The 18,131-nt window shown below is 39.3% G+C and overlaps 2 protein-coding genes and 1 pseudogene across 2 annotated transcripts; 1 reads left to right on the top strand and 2 right to left on the bottom strand.

Annotated features, from left to right (window-relative positions):
- Positions 1-784: 784 nt before the first annotated feature.
- Positions 785-2,494, bottom strand: LOC135683318 (uncharacterized). The gene is made up of 3 exons (XM_065198538.2): positions 2,321-2,494; positions 1,158-1,439; positions 785-1,042 (listed from the first exon to the last, which is right to left on the bottom strand). Exons 1-3 carry the CDS (start codon positions 2,492-2,494, stop codon positions 785-787), a joined length of 714 nt encoding a protein of 237 aa, XP_065054610.2.
- A 2,938-nt stretch (positions 2,495-5,432) lies between these two features.
- On the bottom strand, positions 5,433-5,642 carry LOC135684054 (U2 spliceosomal RNA; annotated as a pseudogene).
- A 977-nt stretch (positions 5,643-6,619) lies between these two features.
- LOC148960021 (uncharacterized) lies at positions 6,620-9,061 on the top strand. Its single transcript, XM_089109131.1, has one exon. It carries the CDS (start codon positions 6,620-6,622, stop codon positions 9,059-9,061), a length of 2,442 nt encoding a protein of 813 aa, XP_088965257.1.
- Positions 9,062-18,131: the final 9,070 nt, after the last annotated feature.

Raw genomic sequence — 18,131 nt, 5'->3', positions numbered from 1 at the left:
CTATGCAGAAAGCATAGAAAAGCGGAATAAAATCAACGTTGCTTAGATTTTGGTCTACCAAAGTGTTGGCATGTAAAATGTGAGTCAAAACGCAACATGGGCATTTTGCAGAAAGCAGGGATCAACTGTTTGACAAGGTGAGCATTCTCTTTCTAATAATATGGGCAATATTTATCACTACATGCAAGAAAACTTCACAATAAATTTGTCGACACACAAAAGTTTAATATCATATTTCATACAATTTTAGAATAACGAAGTTAGTATTGTTTAATTTGGCAATTTGCTTTTTAATTCTAAGAGAAATTTAACCGGTTTCGCCCAATATCAGGGCTCATCAGTACAGCTAGACTTCATGCATAGGCTTTAAACATATAGACATATTTTTTCTAACATGCTACTATTTAGTCTTGTTCTTAAGAGTAAAACTGATGTAATTCATTATGTTTCTTATAAAGTGACCTAAAATATTAATTTTTTGTATAATTCCAGGACTCCATTGGTAACATTCTAATAGGCAAGCGGCACTGATTGGTGAACCTTTACAGTCATGTGCTCGTGTTTCTGATTGGCCTATTTCGATGCACAACTGGGTATATATATTTCTTAGCGTAGAGTTTTCGATCTATGTTCTGACATTTTAAACTCTGAAGAGTGTCAGACGAAAAGCTTTAGTTTACTAAATGTTTGCTTTTTTCAAAGCTATTTACAAGTTTTGTACCACCAAAAAAAAATGTAGTTTTATGAGTCGCATGTCACATTATTTTTTTTTGTTTACACAGCATTAAAGGTAGTCTTGCCTGATATGTTTTGAACTGTCTTCATCATCATCAGTATCAGTTTCGATTCCCTCGCTGTGTGCCCCCTGGTCAAAAAATTCTTCATCCCCGATTTCTTCTCCAACTTCGTCGTCGCCAAATATTTCCTCATGTGGGGTCATTGAAATGTCTTTGTATACTACTCGTCCAGCTTTGCATGGACGATCTGAGTCTCCCTCTGAGTCCGTGTCCTCATCAGTCGCAACAGGAGCTATTGGGTTTTTCTAAAAAGGGACGTTTTATAATATAAACAATTGATTCACCAAGCTGAAGCAAAATAGTTGTTGCAGCACAATTTGAGACAGAACACTAATGAAATAAGAAATAAGAAAAAAGTACCATTTCCTTCTCGAGTATGCAAATTTTGCCAACTAGACGTAAGATTTTCTTGGTTGCTGTATTCAGCTTTCTGGCATTACGAGAGCATGAGCTGCTCTTTTTGATTGTGCATTGAATCCCAAAATCACGCTGTTTTTGGTCGGACTCGTCATCGTCAATTGGAACGGTGTCGCTTATCCGGCTTTCCATATCTACTACGGCAGTCAAGGTGGATGCAACATCCACTAATTCTGTGTCCTCTGTAGTCGATGGTCGATGAGAAATGTTTGTTCCTTTTATGAGCTGTGGAGGAAATTTTGTATTGGTTTTTGACAAATACTTTTGAATCTAAGGAATCGCGTTCAACTAACAATAAACAAAACAATAAAGTAAAATAATGCGATATGAACATAGCTTTTGTGCATTGCTTATCAACATTCTCGCTTTTATTTTGCATCTGGGTCCATATCAATATTTGAGTTCAAGATTTTGCAGAAAATCAATGTCCGGGGTTCACGAATACTAACAAGAAAACTAACAAGTTATTTAAAAAAGTCAAATACGACGGGAGATAATGAAGTAGTTTAACTATGTATAACATTAGTTTTTAAAGGTTTATTAAATTAACTGAAAAATCAGCATTTCGGTTGTTTTTGATGTTTTAAAATGCTGACATGGATGATGTACAGAGAGGAAAGGAGTAACCAAAGAGATACCTAATGAAGTAGTAGTTTATCCAGTAACCAAGACTTGTAGTATCTCGCTACATGTCAAAGCCGTCGGAAGCGGGGGTCGGAGCCCCCAATAATTGTCAACCTGAACTATATTCTCTTTATTTTAGATTACTGAGGGGGAAGCAGTCCAATAGACAGATACCCTGAAATTAATTTCGTTTTGACGAATGACACTGCCTCTGCCAGTTGTGAAGTCTCTTGTTGCCCTTGATGTGACTGTTCAATTTCATTTTCTAAATATCGCGCCCGAGTTTTTCTTGGATAAGCATAGAAAGTTTTGATAAGAAACACTCTACGAAGGGAGCTGACAACAAAACTTCAAATCCACATTGAAAGTATTATGTGGGTGCCCCCGGGGTTTTTGAGGCATTATCAATAACGCATCTCAGCTTTTAAACAATAGCAATTTGACAAGCAATTACTAAAAAAAATTGCAAGCACATTACTCACCATGCGCTTTTCACGCTTGCTAAGTTCCTCATGTTGTTTGGGTTTGCGGACTAAAGGTATAGCGTCTCGTCGAAGAAAGGTTTTGGTGTTTTTAGTGTTGAAACCAGGTATGGAGGAAAACGTAGGTGAAAAATCAGTTGGGAGAAAATGCTCTGAGCAAAGAAACGGTTCCATCGAGTAAGATGCTGGCTCAAAATCTTTTCGATGCAATTATATATACTGCACCCACAGCTTTCATATCTTTTCGTCTTTTGGTAACTTGTGCAAAGTTATATCAGGCGTCGAACTTCTGTTGGTGCAGCTTTTTCCAGATGGTAGTCCAGCACAACAATATCTTCCTCCGAAATCTCCGCTGCTCCTTTTTTGTGACATATTCGAAAGTAGAATTCGAAAACGGCCATCAGATAGTCTTGGTTAGTTCAATTTACACTTTTTTGAAAACACACATCAGAGGTATATTCGTTTCTTAAAGCCGTGCATACTAATTTACTGCAACGTTTGTACCTGTTTTATAGTAAAAGTTTTCTAATTTTCTTCTAATAAATCATATTTATTTTTGGATATGACTTTCTTGCAAAAAATGTTGGCACTGTGAAGTGCAAAACTATGACTATGGCACGCAATATATATATCATGTCATTTCTATATATATCTTTATATCATGTCATTTCTATTTTTATTAATTTTGTAATTACCCAAAAATTGACCTAAATCATTTTCCGGTATTTTATGACATTACTGGAGTAATAATCATGCAAAAAACCATCGATTAGGGGGACAACAGAAGTGCCATCACATAGTGAATCCATACGGCAGCTCAGCTTTTTTTGAAGAATACACAACCACTTTACGTCACAGAGGTCACGTGACCACAGGCCCGACCGCGTTTTTCTTGTGACACAATTTAGCTCGAGTGGGTGTCAGAAAACCTCAATTTTCGAAGAAAGTAAGTCGCAAATAAAAAAACTAAGTTCACCATCGTTCCCAGCGATGTTTCTATGATAGTTTAAGCGAATAAAAATGTTCGTGTCATATGCACTTTAACAGGATTGAGGTGGGTTTCCTGCAAAAAGAGAATATCAGGCTTAAGGCTATAGAGGTGGTGTAAGATTGAATCTGTGCAACTGGGGTCGTTCAACCCATTCAGGTTTATGCTTACAACACAAGCCATGAGAAAATTTAAAATCAAAATCAAAATAAAACTATTGAATTGGAAAAAAAGAAAAAAAAGATTTTATTTAACGTTCTCACCAGCAGGTTTTTTAAGTGAAACGTTTTTGTCAGGGGTAGAGGGTACAGGCCTCTTGGTTTCCTTGTGTAGGAGGCGTAATCTTGCGGTGATTTGGTGAGTTTTTGGTTTGATTTTTGTGGTTTAGGAGCTGGATTTAATTTATTGAGCGGTGATTCAGCAATTTCAATGGTGCTGGTGCTTTCTGGCATTGTGTGGCTAGCTGCAGGTTCGTCTATGGCTGGATTGGTTGTTAACTCTTCATCTTCGAATTTCTCCTCGTCTTAAATTTTCTCCTCATCCTTGATTTGCTCCTCGTCCTCGATTTGCTCTTCGTTCTCGGGTTCAGCAATAGGGGTTGCATCATTTTCCGATTGGATTTCACCATTAAGAAGCCTTCCCTGAGCCCTTTTTAGGGGAACAAACTTTGAAAAATCTTTTCTCGAATGGTCCGTAGAACCACAAAGGTAGCAATGGCGCATATCCCTACTTGGAAAATCAGATGTTTGATGCGTATCTGACATGCAGATATTGCAGAAAACAGGTTTGCCCCTGTTCGAGAGCGAAATTTTCTTGTCTCGTAGAATAACCAATGGAGTTATTTCTGTGCCTCCCGAAGGAAAGAAAATTACCAGACGTTTCCCATCAAAAATGTTGAGAAACCCTACCCAAGTCTGTTTCCAAACTCAGGTTACTGTTCTGAAATGTGAGAGTTTGTCACCAATTTCATTATCCCAAATATCGAGAGAAGCATCAAGAATGGTGATTAGTAGTGCTCTTCATCTAACAGGAATGGAAGCAATGGTGGGGTCGCCCTATGAGAGCGATGGGAGTTTAATAAGTTCTTCGATGACTGAATCAACCATCGAGGGTCGCGAGAAAATAATGTTCCAGTTACGTCTGCCAGGGAAGGCTGCAAGGGGCATTAATTGCTGGATGCAGTTTTCATCTCTGAACTTTTGTTGAAAGAACTGGATAATTTCCTTGTGATCAATGGAATCCAATAGTTTCGAATTTTGCTGCCCTCGCTGCTAAATCCGATGCAGAGATCTTCACATTTCCTTGTTTTACTCTCTGAGCAGGTAGGCCGCCTTTCTATTTCCTCTGAATCCACATTTCCCTAAATTGAACTGATCTCGCTTGTTGCCATTTCGAATTCTAACAAAAAAGGTTCTTGAAAAGTACTACAGTTGAAACTGTTAATTGAGGTATTGAGATCTAGCCTAATAAACTGCTCAAAAACAGTAATACGATGAAAGCAGTCAGAGCTCGCAAAATCGTCACCAACTGCTACCCCTTGATCATGTTGTCTTCCCCATCCGGTAAGTATGAACTACCAATTTGGCCATTGACAACTCTATGGTTGCAGAAACAAGCCAACACATGTGGGAAGGTTGTATCAGTAGATCTCTGAATGTGCTTAACATTGAGTGAATGTTCAATCTGACAGGAAACTTGATCAAGTGCTCAAATATAAAACTGATGTACTCACCATCGCTTTTGTGAAGAAAAAACTAATCTTGCTTGATAAGCCGTGAGTCAGCAGTCGCCTGAGATTGAAAATTATCCTTTAATTTTTGAGCATACAAAGATGGCTGGCTAGAAGTGACTGACTACTAAACAGGCAGACAAAAAAGCAAGAACAGAAGAACACAAAAACACAACACTTTGAAGGCTTCGCAGTCTATGTATATTTGATTTACAATCATAAATAAAACTGTGTCTAGTACAAGGCTTAAACTACTTTAATGCAAAAGCAACCATCTACATACAATGTCAGTTCCTAGTTAACATCGTAGTTAGCCATTCATATCAACAATATGGACATGAATGAATGCAACTGTGAAAATGTGAAAAATGTTGTTTTCTTGCCAATTGATGAAAAAGGGCTGGGCCACCCATGGCTGTACTGCAATGCCAGGGCAACCCATGCTCACGGTGAGGCAAGCCTCATGCTGACAAGCTAGTTCCAGAAATCAGTTTAATATTTGAGCACCCTTGGGCGCATATCAGATATTAAGCTGATAGGAACAGATACTTTTTTTTAAGTTCCTGCCCTTTGATGACACAGTATGGACAGGGCATAACAATGATAATCATTTAGTTTATACCTGACAATTTAAAAGGAGACAATTGCCCCTTTTGTGCAGAAGTCCCCCTTGACTACAACATTTTACTTCACATGATAATTTTTACTTTCACAATTTTACGAAAAGAGCTGCGGGACAGGATACTAGTTACAGACAAATGGGGAAAATACAGAATTTTTGACAATGATACGATTAACAGACAATTCTAACATTACGATCTACTGACAATATAACGCTAATCATTCACTGGAAAACACAGAGCTACAGGAAAAAAAGATAGTTCAGATGGGGGTTTTTTCACATTGAAAGTTCTCCAAAGTTAAAGAAAATTATTCTTTGCGTACTTTTATGTAATTCTGTAGGCGCAAACATAGGGTTTCTACATTGAAACTCAATAACGCTCATGGGTTTCCAATTTAGTCATGCAAATATCACAGGGATCCCAATTTATAGTCCAGTAAAACTAAGTCAAAAAATGGTCGAACCTCGAACAAATTGCAACAGAAACGAAATAATGGTTGATTGGCTAATTAAACTATGCTCTATAACATATGAAAAGTCCTAAGAAATTCTAGAAGTGGAAAGTGTCCAAATTGCCAGCTGAATTAAGGTGAATTTAGCTAAAAAAATTTCATGGATTTTAAACGTAAAAGTCAAAGTCGAGAAGGCATATGGGTTTACAATGACTCTCGTAGTATTTCCATTAAATCTACCAAGATAATTACCCACTCTTGAATAGATATTTATTCAACATCATGCTTACTTAATTGTGATGTTTACTTTATTTGGGGAAGTCCTCTCGAACCATTTCAAAACAAATCTTGGTGAAGGAGCTGTTGCGATCGAGCATATGATCAAATTGCATGTTGACCTTGAATCTTGACCAGAGAACCTGTTTGTTGCTTGCGTTATTTCTTCTTTGTGCAGATAATAAAACGTAGTCTACAACCGGCAAAATGGTCTGCATGACAGTTACGTAAGATGGAGTGTGTTATCTGCAAAAAACCAATCTGGAACATAGCAGCAGGTGTCGTTCTTCATCAGAAAGGTGCAAATGGAATCAACAACGCAAGTAAAGAGCGAGGCGACGTGATAAATGTTACTGCTGGTCAATCAGTTCACAAGGATTGTCGTGCAAATTTCACAAAGCCACAAAATATAGCAGCAGCTGCAAGAGAGACCTCCCAAGCAAAGGGCAAGCGTTCACTTCGATCTGAAGCTCAGAAATTCAACTTTAAAGAGCATTGTCTGTTTTTTGGTGAGGGGGACCGCTACCAAGGGAAGAAGAAGGACTTTTCTCTTATACCAGTGAGGACCTTCGAATTTCAGAATACAGTTTCCGAAATATGCAATGAAAGAAATGATGAATGGGCAAGAAAGGTCGCTGAGAGAACTGAATCGGCTATTGATCTTCACACTGCAGATGCTTTGTACCACCAAAAATGCAGTGTAAACTTTAGGACAAGAAAAGGAATCCCTTTAGTTTTCACATCAAATCAAGAAGGCGCAGCACCTCAAAAGAAGACGAAGCGTGGCAGACCACTGGAAGAAATGCAAAATTATGCCTTTGAAAGGGCTATGGAATTTTTTGAACAAAATGACGAGGAACAGCTCACCGTTAAAGATTTAGTTGAAAAAATGGCTGACTTCCTTCAGGAATCTAAAACTTCTTCATACAGTGCTGTATACATGAAGAAGAGGATCAAAGAACGTTTCGGAGAAGATGCTATTTTCACAGAGCTGGATGGAAGAACTGATGTTGTAACCATGCGACCCTTTGCTGCAAAAATTCTGCAAAAGTTCTATAATGAGCCAAAGAAGGAGGACGTTAAGGAAGAAGGGATGAGAGTTGTTAAAACAGCGGCAACATGCCTAAAGAATGCCATTAAGTCATGTCCCACCTCAAAGGAATATTATGCAAGCAACAGTGATATATCATCTATGGAAAAAGCAATGTCCTACCTACCAGAGTCACTGATCTTGTTACTTGACACAATTCTTGTTGGAAAAGATAAAAAAAGTAAGATTGCCTCAATTGGTCAAGCAATCATGCAGGCGGCGAGACCTAGAACATTGATTGCACCTTTACAACTTGGTCTTGGGGTTCAAATGCACCACCACTTTGGATCGAGATTTCTGGTAGACTCACTTCATAGGCATGGATTTTGTTGCTCCTATTCAGAAGTGCAAGCTTACGAAAGGAGTGCAGCTATCAAAGATGGAGTTGAGCTGAGTATCCCTGAGAGACAAACGCTAGTTCAATATGTTGCAGACAACGTCGATCACAACATTAGAACTATTGACGGAAGAAATACTTTTCATGGAATGGGAATAATTGCCACTATCACCCCAAGGAGTGCTGCCCGTCCTTCAACATTTATCCCAAGGCGATGCAACATATCATCTGATGAAATAGCAGCCATCGGTGCAATTAACATCAAGCAGTACAATATAGCCAATAACCAACTCAACATCAGGTACGATCAGTTGCTCTCAAATGAAATTGTTGATCCAACATCAAAATTGGATCTCTTATGGCAAGTTTCTTGGTTGCTGAACCCAAGAAGGCCATCATGGTCTGGAACAATGCAATGGTGCCACCAGGGGGAGTATCCAGGCAAGTCATCTGTTATCTTTTTGCCAATGATCGATTTGGATCCCAGCAATGTCACTTGTATTCACTCTACCTTAGACTTTGTTTCTCGCCATGCCAAAAAATATGATGTGACATCGATTCTCACTTTTGATCAGCCGCTATGGTGGAAAGCCATTTGTATCATCAAAGGGGAGCCAATTGATAGCCCTTTGCATCAAATAATTTTGCGACTTGGAGCTTTTCATACAGAAATGAGTTTCCTCGGAAGTATTGGATATCTCATGAGAGGGTCAGGATTGCAAGAATCTCTCGAGCTTATATATGCTGATAATGTTGTCCCACATATTCTCACTGGTAAAGCTATCTCCCGAGCAGTACGTGGCCATCAGTTAGTCGAAACAGCTCTAAATGCTATTTTGTTATCGAAAGCCTGTGATGTACCATTGCCTACAGATGCTGACAGAGAGCAGGATGCTGCCGATACAAAAGGAGAGGCTCCAGAGGCTCAACAGCGTGACAGAGGTGCAGAGGCAGCTGCTGAGTTAGAAACCCCAGAAGTATCCAGTGATTTGAGGAATTTGAAAGATATGTTTGAGTCACTGATGCAAGGAAGGGTTTCTATGGGATATGTTTGTCAATCACATGATCTTGAGGATGTAAGGCAGAAAATACTCGATGCCAAATCGTCTTCAAGCAATTCCAGGACAGGAAAGCTTTGGTTGCAGTACCTTGAAATGATAGAGATTCTTCGCACATTTATCAAAGCTGAGAGGACCGGAGATTGGAACCTGCACTTGCAAACTGTTCAAGCTATGTTGCCTTACTGAAAAAATGACAGGTCAATATTGCAAAGATTTTGTGCTCAAAAGAGCAAACCAGGCCATTACGCTTGATGCAAAAAAGCACCCAAAGGAAACAGATGGAGACATTCATGTAGGACCCCAGCTGTTATTTCAAAAACTTATTGCCGTTAAAAGTCATACCACTGAAGATACATCAAAACTTTTCAGCTACGAGCTCTGTTCTGTTCCAGCATCTTTATTTGAAACAAATGGCTCCTTGAGAAAAGCTAACAAGCCCGTCCTGGCGAGTACCATAAGAAAAATGGTTGACACAGAGATTGAAATACCATCGCAGCCAGTAAGGTATGTTTTAGATAAGGGGTTCTTTGCTGCAACAGATATCTTGGAAGCGTGGAGCATCATATGCCTCCATTATCGATAGTTATGTGGCATATGTGAAAAGGAAGTACACAAAAGCTTTCATAGTTTTTGATGGGTATACCGCTGGTCCTTCGCCCAAGGACATGACACATCAACGAAGAGTTGGCTTGTCGTCTGGAACAACGGTGAAATTCGAAGAAAATATGCTTCTTACTATAAGGAAAGAAACCTTTCTTGCAAACAAAGAAAACAAGCAAAGGTTTATCAACATGCTTGCAGCAAAGTTGAAGGCAGAGGGCTGTGATGTCTACCATGCTGATGCTGATGCTGATCTTCTGATTGTTCAAAAAGGGATTGAGGCCTCAGTGGAAGAAGAGACGGCGGTGATTGGTGAAGACACAGATTTGCTTATTTTGCTCATTTACCACGCAAACAAAGAGTCGAAAAAAATCTACTTCTACTCTGAGTCCAAGCAGAATGCTAGAGGTACAAATTTCTGGGATATTAAACTATGTAAGGAATTGTTGGGCAAAGATATATGCAACAATATTTTGTTCCTACATGCCATTCTTGGGTGCGACACAACATCTAGCTTGTATGGCATCGGTAAAGGGTTATCGTTGAAGATATTCCAACAAAATAAACACTTACAACGACAGGCTGCAGTGTTCCAGAATGATCTTGCCAACTCCGAGGAAATAGCATCTGCTGGGGAGCATGCCCTCGTTTGCTTATATAAAGGAAAGGAAGGTGAAGGACTCGATGCCTTGCGTTACAATACCTTCTGTGATAAATTTCTTGTAAATCTGTTATCAGCCCACAGGTACTTCCACCCACCTCTTCTGCTGCTAAGTATCACAGTTATCGAGTTTTCGCTCAAGTAATGCAATGGAAAGGAAGAGATCTCGATCCTACAGAATGGGGGTGGATCATTGAAAAAGGGAAAATGATGCCTTTGCAAACTGATCTTCCATACGCACCAGAAGAGCTCCTCAAGTTGATCAGCTGTAATTGCAAAAAGGGGGGCGCAAATCTTCGATGCAGTTGCAAAAAGAATGGTCTGAAATGCACAACGTGTTGCGGAGAATGCCGCAGAGTGAGCTGCGAGAACGCCATGCAGGCAGATATGGAAGAAAATTTGAAGGACAGTTTGTGAATAATTTAGAATGACCAATATCTAATTAATTTGTTTGATAATTTTTCGTTTTTGATTATTTAGATACTTTGGTTTGGTTTGGTATAGTTTGGTTGTTTTCGTATTTTGGCTTGAAATCAAAAGCGTCAATCGCATTCAAGACTCAAAATAGAGAAATAATACCCTTGTTAGTCCAAATTTCATGAGACTTTGCAAAGCGAAAATCATTTTGTAGATAGGTAAGACGAATTGAGACGAGTTAAGACGAGTGCATAATTACTGAGCGACTCTAAAAACGCCTAATTTGGTAGAAGACCATATTTTGCAGCATTCACCATATTTCAAAATTTAGCCAATGTACTACCTTAAATGGCATTTAAATTTTCCAATGTTCCACTTCAATGATTTTCTAGGACTTTTTTGCTCAAGGAATAAATACATTTTGTAATCTTTTTAGCATGTATTCATTCCTGTTGCAATTTGTTTGACCTTACACCACAAATTGACTGGACTATTAGTCATGCACTTTCAAATGTGCATGACTAAAACCCTATGATTGGTCATGCAAAATCAGGCGAAACAATGGAAACAGCCCTGAAAACATGATGATTATTACGTTTTAGTCATGCACTTTTGGAATGGCATGACCATGACCTTGATCGCATTGTTTCTCTGTTCGAGTTCAAAAAGTGAGACTGAAGAAGAAGTATGCTAGTTCACGAGGAAAGGGATTTCGTGAAATGTTACCCTGCAAGTAATATAGCAGCAAGGAAATGAGGAAAAATAACAGTTCCATGGTTTTAAAGGATTGATGTAGCAAAATAAAAGTTGGCAGTGGAACAGATTCTTCCTGTTGTGGACTATGTTTGCTAACACATACATTTAGGCCTGTGTCAACGAGGATATGACATGAACGAACTAGGCCTACGGCGCCTGATAATAAGGCAGGCAACGCTCATATTGCAAGAAAAACAATGAAACAAACTGCTTGGTTTTAATATCATTTTATTGCTGATAATTGGCAAGCCCAAAGTATTCCATGCTTTGATAATGAAAGGGCTAGTGGACTTACATGCTAAATTTCCATTGAAATATTCAGAATGAGTGTCTCTAGAACTTGTTGTTAGTGAAAGAAACACAAATGCTTCATTGTTGTTGCTTTTTAGAGACATGCAATGCAAGTTTGAGATACAACGAGGCATGAAATTAGTGTTGTCTTAACCTTTTCAGTATTTATCTTATAATGGCCTTTTTTGTTATTGATGTTTGTGAGATGAGAGTATTGAGATTGTTTCACAGGGAACTCTCCATTTTCTGATTATAATCTGTTTTGATAAATTAATAATAATGAATTAAAAAAAATGAGGTGTAGCATGAACATAGGCTAGGGGGCATTAATTTTTTTATTTGTACAATTACACTATTTGTACTTATAAATACAATAGTTCTAAGTAAGGAATTAGGGAAGGGTCATCAAAAGTGTATTTATCTTGTCAGAGCAAAAGTGTATTTATCTTATCTTTGTCTTGTCAGTGTATTTATCAAAGCAAAACAATTTAGACATTTTATATAATGTTGTGAGAATCAAATCTAACTGTGTTATGTTATCTAAAAAAGCTTTCCTTCAGTATCTGACAGTTTATTCAGGTGAATAAAACAGCTTTTGAAATAGTAAATATTAATAAGTCTAAAGCCAAGGCTTCTTCAAATCATGTCTCAAGAAAGTTCTGAAAATTATTCTTTTGCAAATTTTTAAATGTTTTATGCCCTAAGGCTTTTCTGGGTATTTTCACAATAGCTGAAAACACTTTTCTCAAGGGAACTGGTGTAACCTTAACTTAAATTGGGTACATTGCTGTGGTGCCAAAAACCCTGTTTATTTTTTTGCCCAAGTGCATGACCAACTCTCCAGAGCTGGCTTCGCCACTGCTTCTATCAAAACAAAAGTTTAGTGTTTCTACTAAGGCTTCGCCAATTTCACCCCAGAAGAAATTACAAAATTCTTCTGGTAGGCCATTAGAGCCAGGAGATTTGTCCGATTTCATGTAAGTAAGAGGTTTGTGACATTCATCTGTGGAAAATGGTTCCTCAAGTAACAATTTGAAGTTTTTGGGGACAAAACGATCAATAGTATTCAAAAGGACATTCTGTTTTTAATTATCAATCTGTTCGGGGGAATAGAGGGACTCGTAGAAGTTAGCAATAGAGCCAAGCAGGTCCCTACTATCCTGTTTTTAACTTACGAATCACTTTTGTAGATTGACATGAATTTTCAAGGCTGAAAAAATAGCGTGTTCTCATTTCATTCTCATTTGATTGGTATTCAAGCGCCTTTGCTCTGATACGTGCACCATTAATGTTGTTAAGATCTAATTCTTCAATTTCTTTCCTAATCAGGAGGACAGTTTCTTTTTCTCTTTTATTAGTTGAAATTGTGGCTTTTTGCAGTTTGCCTGCCAGGGCTGTCCATTTTTCTCTCTTTTCCTTAGCTCTTTTCTTAAGGTTTTTCAATACGGTTTCTTATTTTCTTTTTTCCTATACCCCACCAAATATGTAGTTTGCCTGTAAAGTCTTTTTTGCGAGAAACCCAAAATTTCAAAAAATGCTTCATATTACATGTAAATTATTCAGTTTTGAGGAGGCTGTTGTTGAATTTCCAGGTACCTCTACCTCTAGGTGACGAGTTTGGTAATTTGAAGGACATAAACGGGGCATTGTGATCAGAAAAAGAGAAATACTGTTATCTCACAGTGTTTTGTATTAGCTAGATTCTCAGAAGAAACATAAAACTTATCTAGTCTAGGTGAAACTTTCGAATTAGTCCAACTTACGGGCAGATGCATTGAGCCAAAGATATCAATAAGGTTAAAGTCTTTTAGAAGGTCAGTTAGAGCTTTTATGGCCGTAGGACTTGCTTGGCTGTCACCACCTAGTTTATCAAGATATAATTTAGTTAGACAATTCAAATCACCTCCGATGATTGTTGGAACCCTGATGTGTGGGGGCAGTGTTTGAAAAAAGGCAGTTCTTTCACCTATTGGGCATGGGGCATAGATATTCAAAAACTGAAGCTTTGAATCATTTGTGTCTAATATATGGTTGACCCATCGGCCGCAGTTGTCATGAGTGACTGTGATTGTTGGTTTTCAAGGACTCCTTGATGAGGGTGGTAACACATCTGCTGTGCTTTCCTCCAAAAGAGGAAAAAAGTTGATCCTTTCCAGTTGGATTTCAGAAAGATAGTGTCTGCAGGCTCTGAGATGTAAGTTTCCTGCAAAAATATGACTAATTCCTTTCTAGCTTGAATCTAGCACCGCGGAAATGTCAGAGACATTGTCGTCTTGGAAGGACCTCTTTGAAGCTGCTGGGACGCCAGCATCGACAGAGGGTTTTGGGAAAGGAAAAAGAGGAGAACAGAATTTAGAAGAAGAGTTGGTACCCTGTTGAAAAGACAGGGTATCATACCAGTTCTTTGTTGTCTAGGCGTCTTTGTGGATGCTGGACAGTTCTTCAGGTGTACTGACGCTGGATGGCTCTTCGAGTTTACTGGGTGGCTCTTCAAGGCTTGTTTGCTCCTTGTCGTTCTGCAGTTCTTCTGTCGGTAGGGGTTCCAGGGCGCTAGCTGGATCATGCATGGTCTCCTCATGAACTGCAGTTGCCTCATCCTCTGTGGCTGAGCTTCCAGCCTCGCTGCCAAATATGTCAAAGGCCATCCGTTGGTGTCTTGGGAATGGACTCTGCATCTGGGGTCGGTTCCGCTCGGGTCTGGGAAGAATGAGGTATCACATGGAGCAAGATGGTGATCAGGCGACCCACAACCCTGACATAAACTGCTTTCGGGGCAGTCAGCATCAATATGGCCGACACCCACAGTTGTAGCATGTTTTAGCGGAGCAGTTTGCTGCAAGGTGGGTCCTGCTGTCACATTTAGACATGTCATAGGTTGCCCTTCATGTCGCACAAGCAAACAGGCAGGACCCAGGTGCACATAACTTGAAATGGGCCCGGTCATGGTCATTTTAACAGTCATGACCCCCTTCAACTTATTTGTACCAGGGTGGGTATTCTCCCTGGCAAACAGAACCCGGCTGAACCGACTGAGCCTCCTCTCTACCACTTCCGGTGGTATTTCTCCTGGCTTGTTGAAAACCCTTAACCACGCCGGGGGTGGATCTTTAGAGCCTTGGTTGCCAATGGCAATGTGGGTGAGGCACGAAACCAAGGCCAAGGAACCTGTCCTTGTCTGCTACTGTGGGGAAGGTGACTTCCAGGTCCCCATTCGGGAGCCGCTAGACGTGAGTGGGCTCCAGGAGGAACATCTGCAAGTTGGCAATGAGGGCCTTGCAGTCGAGTGAATGCAGACAGTTCTTGGCCTCGGCCGGCCTATACTGTTCATACCCAGGCCACCAGACCTGCCAACTATCACTTCCTCAACTGGGGCCGCTGCTCTTCCAACTGCTGCAGCGTAATTTCTTTCTTGGTCAGCATCATCTGCAACAGATGGAAGAACTGGCAACAGGCGGCTCAAGACATCTGTGGCGCTTGAGGGTCTCAAATGCGGGTGGCCATCACACTGTCCCCTGCAATCCATAATATTCAAATTCAAATCATTTGTAATGCAATTCAAAATCTTTGTTTTCAGAGCATCTCCAGTTGTTCCAGTGTCACAAGTTATGTATTTCATGAATCGTTCCTTCATATCTCCATTCCCATCAACATTACGTAGAACCAAAGGCATCTGTTGCTGATTAGAACAATCAGTGACTTCATCTGCTAAAATTGAATAAGGACCACATTCCTTGATTTCCTTTATTATTTGGTGGTTCACAACTTCTGCAATACAAGAAATAAGTTCACTTTGCACAGTCTTTGATTTGAATGTTGCATTTTGGGGAGCCGTCTTAAAATTCTCTGCCAAGAACCTATCATCACTTTCAACATGAAAATCTAAAAGTGCTTGAAAATTGCCACAATTACTTGTATCGTAGTATTGTGAATCATCTCTATGACCACGGAATGGAATATTTTGTCTTGCAAATAAAAGAACACATTTGGCAATAGAAGCTATCTGCAACCTATTCTGCTGCACAGCTTTGTCTAAAGATTCATTTTGAATAAGATCTATGGATTTCTCTCTGCTTTCCGTGACATTTTTAAACCTGTTCATTGTTTCAAGTGCAGTTTTGTGAATTTCTGACTAATTTTGATGCGTTTTAATTCTACAAGTTGCAGAAGATCAATCTGTCAAAGGGGTTTTTATCGACTTATCCAGCTTATGCATTTTGACCAATTTTTCTTCAAAACAGAACACATGGTAGCCAAAAAGTACCAACAAATAGCTTTGAGTATGTAAGCCAAGAGTAATTTATGAGCCAAGAATATACAAATTTGTCGCTTTTTCCATGGAATATACAAATTTGCTGCTTGGAAATGCAAACTTTGGATCTGGCTTCCAGACATTAAGCATCTTTTCATATCTCTCCACATCTGTCATACTAGCAGTATTCAGGTAAAAAGATCCAATGTCTGTCACATTGGCAATCGGATTTTGAAGATTTCATGCAGATGAAAGTTGGTTTGGCTCAACAATTTCGTTTTCTTTTGGATTTACTGACTCCAAAGGCATTTTAATTGAAACCTTTTTGGGAAAAGAAATCATGCCTTGCTTTTCTGACTGCTTCCTTTTTGGGCACTGTTCATTTTTAGGAACAATAATGGATGTTACAGGTTGTTGTAAAGAGGCCTTCTCTGCCAAGAAAATTGGGACAATATGGTTTGCCTTGAAGGATGGGTTAAGGTCATTCTTACCACCACCTGCTTTGGACCTTAGGAGTCCGATTGTTTCAGTAGTTTGACCAGTACCTTCTCGTGGAAACAATTTTGCATTGCTTAAATTTAAAGCATACCTTCTACCACAAATTTCTGAATAAAATGAAAATATAGGCAGACCAAGAACACTAGATAATGCCATGATGCAAATAAATGGGCTCCACCTCCTATCCTGACAGGTTTTGAGTGCCTCATGCTTAACACAATCAGCATAGTTTTTAATAGTACATGTAAGCAAATCACTGGCTTCATGGGAAATTGAATGAGAAAAGAAAGTTTCCAAGAGGGCAGAAGATCTCTCCAAGGGAGGACATAGTGAAGTGTTGCAAAATGGGGATGAGAGGCATAGAGTTAAGAATAGAGGTAAAGTTCAGCAGATGTTGATGCTCTCAGTAGATGACACATGTTTTCTCTCCACTAATAGCCAAAGAACAGGCATCGTACATGCAGCTTCCATCCTTCTTGACCCTGAACAACAGTTTAGCTTAAATTACACCCAAACTGAAACTTCATGAAATTTAAACAACCAGGCAGCCGAAATGAAATATGCTCTAGAACCTAGTAAAAACAACATTTTATGACTTATGTCATGTAGTATAACTAACAATGCCATTTGTTACCTTCTTACAGTATTTGAATGCATGTAAGGTTAAGATAAAACTGCAACTTTTTTACCTTTTTAAAATTTGACTTAATCTGACCTTCAATGTGGTCAATGGCTTGTGCTGCGGTTTCCTGAATGGGGACCAGGGTGCATTCCATGCAGCAAATTCTAAAGGTCTTGGGAGTGAAGTTAAGTTGTTTTGCATGGCATTGGTGTGAGATAAGCATCTTTTGGTATATGGTGCACACTGGAATTTTGGTGAAATTGTACCTGTGGGGCAGGGACCTTTTTCTGTGAATTTTTTATGAATTAGAGAATGCTGATTTTGTCACCATGGGTTGTAAACTATTGAAAATATAATTTCTTAGACAGGCCGAAATAATATCATGCCTACCATGTGATACCAATGCACTAGCATAGCTCTTCTGAACAAAACTCCAGTTGGGGGAGGGGAAGGGTGGCTGCCTGTTGTATTGCTTTCCATTATACACTATTATAAAGGAAATGTGGTACAGTTTAACAATTATTGGGGACTCAAGCACCTCTGCTTCTGACAACCTTGCTCCGATCCTGGCCCAAAACCAGCATGAGTGTATATGTATGAGAGACCCGCATAAAGAGAATAACTTGTCTAAGAAATATGGTAGGGTGGGGCTGTTGGCGTATTTTTGGTAAGATTTTTATGACATTGGACCTTGGCATTAACCTGGCCTGGCCATGGTGTACCTTAAGCATGGGGTTTACAAGGAATGCACCCAGGAATAGGGATCTAATTATCAAAACAAAGCTTTCAAAACTTTGAAAAGTTCAGGGTCACAAGACGAGAATGAACCCTTGGCAAGTTGAGCAGAAAACTCAATCATGCAGTTGTTGCTGTTGTCTACAACTGCTGAATAGTGTTAGGATGGCACCCCGGTTAAAAATCTTGCAGGATCCTGTATAAGATCCTCGCAGGATCCTCACAGGAAATTGGTAAAGGATCCTACAGGATCTTGTGCAAGATTCTGTACAAGATCCTATAGGATCTTAATAAGATCTTACAGGATCCTGATAAGATTAAAAGTATTCCTTAAAAGATCTTAATAGGATCCTATGTATTTCTTGAACCCTAGTGAAAAATCTTGCAAGATCCTGTATAGGATCCTATATAGGATATGTGCAGGGTC

Source organism: Rhopilema esculentum, chromosome 7 (genome assembly GCF_057945365.1).
Source record: "Rhopilema esculentum isolate cy_ngs chromosome 7, ASM5794536v1, whole genome shotgun sequence".
NCBI classification, from domain to species: domain Eukaryota; kingdom Metazoa; phylum Cnidaria; class Scyphozoa; order Rhizostomeae; family Rhizostomatidae; genus Rhopilema; species Rhopilema esculentum.
The sequence above is the reverse complement of the archived record's forward strand: the minus strand, read 5'-3'. Positions and strand labels throughout refer to the sequence as shown.